The following is a 6703-nucleotide window of genomic DNA, read 5'->3' as shown; positions in this document are numbered from 1 at the left end:
TAGATATTTATTTTTTAGTCAATGGACCAACTTCATATATCATTAATTTGCTGCAGAGCTTGAAAGAAATTAGATTCCATAGAAGACTCTCCCCAATACTCATACTCAGCGTTTAAACAGATGGAATGAAACCCATTTCTCTTTCTCTTTTCTTTTTCTCTGTTGACTTGTCTTTTTCTTATTGGTGTCATTTGTTAGGTCAATGGCAAGTAGCTTCACGTTTTGAAGTTTGTTTAGGGTTATAAAAAAGGTGTTTAATAGGTATAAGTAAGATAAGGTTTAAGTGTTCAACATATACTAGCCTTAGTTAAAGTGTCAAAATGAAAACTGGAAGAAGACAATACTTAATTGAATATAAAGTCTCGATAAGGAAGAATACTGTAACTATGAGACGGGGATAATGTACATAAGTTCAAGAATACGAACTTCTCTTTATGTCTCGTTATCAAATACATGTAGCTACAGGATCATGCCAAAATGAAGGAAGGGTTTAGCCTTTACATACCTTATCACAATCTTTCTAATAACCACATTGAACTCGTCTCTTTGCACCTTAATCTACACCAACGATAATAATACTATCATTAAGTTACAAAAGGTACAACTATCGCACAACGAACGACAAGCTTATTTTATATTAAAACGGGCATCATCTCCCCTATAATCTTTACTTCCTCCCAATTCGAGATAACACCAACAACACAAGAACACAACAATAAGAACATATATACATCATTTTCTAATCTTATATCGATCATAAAATACCACAAAACATCCCAACATACCCCAATCATTTCATACACAAAACGACAACTCTAGTAGTGTCAAACAATCCGAAAATATTATGACGAACGACCAGCCCACCACCCTGCCATTATGTGGTGTTTCTCCACACCCTTTCTCCTCAAAAACTCCATAAAATAGTAACAAAACATTCAACCCAACAACAACACAAAACAGCCCATAAAATAGTCCACTACAAGTTGAATAACTCGAACCCACGGCTTCCGATCAACGTCCCGTGAGTTCTTACAATTATAGAATGAATTTCTATACTTTTTCCAACAGAAAAAAATGGATGAAAGAGAGTAGTATACTTACCTTATTTGGTGAATATCTCAGCTCCTATCTTGGTTCTTCAATCCTTAGGTTTTCCTCCAACTAGAAATTGAAAAGAAGAGAAAATCATTTAGGATTTGTGTTGGATTTTTTGGGAGAAGTTTGCAGGGGCTTATCTTTGATTTTTTTTTTGCTCTATAATGACTGTAATATATGAAGGAAATAATACCTTAAAATGACCCTTTGGCCGACCCGAAATACCCCCTTTTTGGACATATTTAGTCCTCTCATTTATGCAAGTAGGTGATACATCTACTTGTCACCTATCCAGTCTGCGTAGTCTTGTAAAAACACATATATCTCTCTACTCCGATGTCGTATTAACAAACGGTTTAATGCGTTAGAAACTAGACTCATAGATCTTCAATTTGATGGGTGGATCACCCTGTAACTCTAAGTATATTGGGAGAAAAGCTCAGTGACATTTGATCCAAATTTCAGTAAAATTTATGAACATAACTTGTGATAACTTTCATCGACTTTTGTTCCACAACTCGCTTGATGTCAAAACTTAACACATGACTATCATGTGACTAAAATAACTCATAACATAACCCTCCTATCATGTTAAGTACCCTAGTCTCACCCAAAGGTACGGTTTATAACACTCCCAACTTGTCGACTTTCTACGAAACATTATTTTCTTTAATTCGTTTAGCTTCTGAACCTTCCAACCCTTTTGGTACTTGTTGTTCATGATCTTAGTTTGTAACCTCCAAAGCAACATGATTAACTTACTTTATATATTTTCAAAGATGATCTCACTTTTTGGTCTTACATCAGTTTGCTTACGACGTACTTTTACGTACGAAAATAAAGATATCTTGCTTAATAACGTTGCTGATTGTACTTCAGATGCACAAAAATAAAGTCAAGACCATCAGTTCCATAAGGTCATTAGAGTCTGCATATCAACCATTTTGGACCAAATTATAAAGCCAAAACTGGTATCTAGTCTACATACAGTTTCTTCTTAACCCCAAAAAAGGTTAACTGCTTCAAAATGCGACTAGACTTGATACATATATCACAAGAAGAGGAAGAAAAAAAAGAATAAAAACGACAGGCTTTAGTGATCAGATATCATCCACAAGAACCCCGGATGAGATACTTTCCAAGGCACAATACTGTCAAACCAAAACAGAAACATTAGAAAAAAAGTTAACATCTTCATTTAGGCTCCATCTTCATCTAATTTACTCTTAGGCAAAGGCATTTGCCCTTCGTTTGGATCTTCTTCTTCAACCACGTGATCAGGTGGAGGGGCTTGCTCCTCTCTTTCACTATTTTCAGGGCGAAAGTTAATAGGGAACTTTGTTACTCTGGGTTTGTCTGATAATATATTTCTTTGAATCCTATCAATTAGGACTTTTTGCGGAGGCTCTTCCCTCAGTTGCTCATCATCATAATCATTGTTCACATAGTAGCCAACTCGTACAAATTCCTGCCCCACATATGAGCAGGTCAGCAAGAGCACAGTGACACCAATAATGTCTTCTTCACGAATTTTTGAAGGATCTGGAGGGTCCGCCTAGCATCAAGATTGTAAAATATAGCATAAAATCAATGAGGCAGACAAAGCATTAGTTCTATAATGAACCATTGGAAATCCAGGAGATAATACCTGCAAGACAAAGCGGTAATTTCCAACATTTACGGGGCCAACAAGAACACTTTCTAGAAGTTGGTCATATGTCTCATCCTCAGCTGATCCAACATAGATAAGCTTCCATTCCAAATCTGCAGAGCATATGACAAAACAGATTTATCTGATGCAACCAAAATCAAATAATTTATAGTTACAACAACAACAACAACGAAACAACTAGGCCTCAATCCCAAGTTAATTGGGGTCAGCTGCATGAATCCTCACTAACCATGTCGCTCCATTTAGACCCATTTCAATCAAACAAATTAGATTACAGAAAGAAAATAAGTATGGTAGTCTTAATCCGTGAAACAGCCAGAACGCACCCAACTTCTTCTTTTTTTATAAAACTCATTTTGGTGGGAGAATTTCTATCCACAAAGAATTAAGCTTCTATTCATTCAATCCATAGATCATTTTACTGAAATTTTGATCCTAAAAGAGAAGGGAACTGTGTTACCAAAACAAACAGATAACCTAAAAAAGGGTGGCCTTATTAAGCAAATATTTATCTTTCAACAGGCAGATACTTACATAACAAAAGTAAGTATATGCAATAACACATGAAAGAAGAAAACTAAGTTGGAATAGTATGCATCTAAAATAGAAAATTCACAACAGCAGTAGACTCGATTTCCTCTCAATTTTAGCATATAACAAAGATAATTTTCCCAATTAGTTCAACAGAATGTATCTGTAAGATCTCATTATCTGCAACAGACAGAATCACAAACTTCAATTGACAGGAGTTCTTGAGTAAGATAGAAGGTCCCCTAAAAAAATGCTAAAACTTTAAGTCCGTTCTCTTCCCTTTAACCACCTAAAGAGTCCTTAAAAGTTGGGACAGATGGTTGAGGTCCCAATGTCATTTGTTGTTCTGATACGGAATAAATAACACTCAACCAGATTATGGAGGACTAACATCCACCTTTGGTTTGACTGTAGGGGTGAATAAGCAGTTACACAAAACTATCTTATATCTGTTCTTCGAATTGATGATTTGATGGCTGGCTCCTGGCAGATCACATTTTCACTAAGGGGATTATTCATACCATGGGTCATAAACTAATTCATCCCTTCCAGAGTTTTCCCAACCTCTACCAACCATTGTGCCACTTGACCAACTCCTATGAATTGTTCCGAAAATATTTTACTTAATTGACACTTAATAGATGAACACCTTGGTTCAGAAGTTGTTTTGCACTCTGTATCCCACGAATCAAGCGAATGATAAAAACTATTAAATATATACAGTTTTTCACCGTTATAAGCATTGTTATATCCCCTCACAACAATCCATTTCACAAAAAAGTTCTATCCAGATCCATCCCTAGTTTGATGGTATTATGTCACCCTCAAATCCCATAAACAGACCAAACAGCCCCAAAGGAAATAATGCAAAGTAGGTTATTTGATTCATCTTATGCATTAGGATTCAGAAATGGAGGACTACCGAATGTATTAATGCTTCACATAAAATATGGTATTAAATATTATACTATGAAATTCCTACAGCAGTATTAGAATCTCTCTGCTGCGGTCATCAGCAAATGAAAATCCCTTTCTTGAAGCTACTGCCGGAACTAACATCAAGACACCACCTCCCCCACCTTGAACCAACTACAAAGGATACTTTAAGTGACATGCCAAGATGCTTCATTGCTTTGGGCACACATGCAAATAATCTAAATCAGATGATCAACGAGTTAGACCAATTAAGTATTAATATTGTTAGACCGTGGGCAGTAAGTAAAATGAAATAAAAGGGAGAGGCTCACAACGAGTTCATTCTTAAAATTCAAATATCCACAATCCGAAACGGAATAACATTTGGACTATTTGGAGGAAATATATGCCTTTTGTGCTGCACATAAAACATGAAATATCTGTTCAAGTGCACTGTGCAATAGACTCCAACATGAAGGAATCCACAAATTTTATGAGCCCTACGACTGATTACTCCTATAATTCTCATTCAACTTCCTCTGAGCATTTGATAATACGCAACATTGCTCTTATGATGCTATTTTTCCCGCATAATATTAGCAAGACCAACCAATTAAGTACTAATATTTATGATTGAAAGAACCACCTCACTATAGAACCCTACTTCTAGCAAATCAACCAAATTTATGCACAAACCTTTTCGGTATCTTTCATCTGAGGTGACCTCAAACACTAATATATTTAGCCTATGGATATCTCTACTCAAGTTGCCAGATTCTACAATAGCTTAGCAAAAAGAAGGCCAGTGCTTTAATGAAATAAACAAATACTAATTCCTACAATATGAAAAAAAAAAACATAAATATTACAACATGAACTCTCTGTATATAAAAGCAACCCTAATATGTACCGAGATACAACATGCAAAAATAGGTACCAATAATTAGCAAAAGAGAGAAATGGAAGAAAGAGACAGAGAAAGCACCATCATCGAGAGGAGTAACGCACTCGTAAGAGATTTCGAACTGGAAAGGGGTCAAAAAAGACGCCGGATTGTCTAACACGGCGACATTCGTGATGTTCACCGCACTCATACTGTATCGAAACTAACCAAAGCTGTAAACGGTGAGAACCCCGGATGTCGGATTCAGCGAAGACGACCTCAAGTTCTAGAATATTAAGCAAAGAGAGCAAGTTTTCTTCACCGCCATAACCAACAATTTCAAGAAAAAGGCAACTGATTAGAACAAAATACCCAGAAAAAACGAAGCAGCAGCAGCCCCTCTATTTTGTGGTGAAGTTGCTCGGACGAAATGATTTCCTTTTATACGTGTGACCTGCTGTTTCTCCGGCTACCGGGTATAGTAGGTTTCTGGCGGGAGTTTTCATCAAGTCCATCATAGCTCTTGGGGGAAATTTATATATTTCCATTCCATTAAATAATGTAAAAATTATACATAGTATATAATACTACTAGAAAATATGCATACCAATAATAGGGATTTAAGCTATTTAAAAATAAAAATGTTTTTCATGCAAATTCCTGCATAACAATCTTCTTTATTGGTCGCTGGATAATTAATTCCTTCATTATTAATCACTGCATAACAATTTATTCATTCTCATTCGCAATTAAACTACTCATACACGTGAATTATACAACTCTTTATTTTATTCTATTCTGATGCTATTTAGAGATTACCTTATACTTATTTTGTCCTGAATTTTTAAACTAAAAATCTTAAATTCAGAACAATTAAGGATATTTTTGTCCCAAAAAAATTTAAATTCCAGACGCACTATCTAATTCCTAAATAGCGGCCCTTTACAATGGCTACCTGATATACGCCATAGATTTTGCCAAAATAAATTTGGATTTTATTTGGCAAACACATGTTTGGCCATAGATTTTGCCTACATTTCAGCAAAACCCCGAATCCCAAATCCTAGCTGGTTTTAGACCAAAATATCACTATTATATTTTTAAAAAAATTGCCCCAAACTTTTGTATTTTATAAAAAAGCTCACAATTTATTATTTTGTAACAATGTTGTTTCGTCTTCTCGGTCATCTGATAGTGTATCATGTAGTTCATTATAAAAATGATAATTTTGTATCAAATTCATTTATGTTCAGGACTATGATTTGCGATAATATAATGAATATTATTGATAATGGTTTGGGTATTTATAATAATTTTTAAAATTTGTGGGTATAAGATATGTTTCATGTTTTTTCAAATTAAATTTGGAAAACATATTTTTGAAAACTTATGTCCAGACATATTTTTTCACCTTCAAACCAAACTTCACCCGTGAAAAAATTGAAAATATATGGCCAAACGCTAGCTTTATTATTATGGGTGCTTCCACTTCTCCTTTTAAGCAAAGGCAACAGCAAAGCTGAACCCGGAGGTAACACAATCTTTCAGCATTTCTGAGTAGGATATCAAAGTGCAAACTCACACCAATAACAATGTTTCTGCTATTA

At 35.0% G+C, this 6703-nt stretch overlaps 1 protein-coding gene across 1 annotated transcript; it reads right to left on the bottom strand.

The window, feature by feature from the left end:
• Positions 1–1985: 1985 nt before the first annotated feature.
• Positions 1986–5606, bottom strand: LOC107805423 (putative histone chaperone ASF1A). The gene is made up of 3 exons (XM_016629464.2): positions 5199–5606; positions 2744–2859; positions 1986–2650 (listed from the first exon to the last, which is right to left on the bottom strand). The coding sequence occupies exons 1-3, from the start codon at positions 5305–5307 to the stop codon at positions 2294–2296; spliced, it is 582 nt and encodes a 193-aa protein (XP_016484950.1). The 5' UTR covers positions 5308–5606; the 3' UTR covers positions 1986–2293.
• Positions 5607–6703: the final 1097 nt, after the last annotated feature.

The sequence above is a fragment of the Nicotiana tabacum genome, chromosome 3, assembly GCF_000715075.1.
Source record: "Nicotiana tabacum cultivar K326 chromosome 3, ASM71507v2, whole genome shotgun sequence".
Classification (NCBI taxonomy): Eukaryota; Viridiplantae; Streptophyta; class Magnoliopsida; order Solanales; family Solanaceae; genus Nicotiana; species Nicotiana tabacum.
Note: the sequence above shows the minus strand (reverse complement) of the source record. Positions and strands in the feature narration are given on the sequence as shown.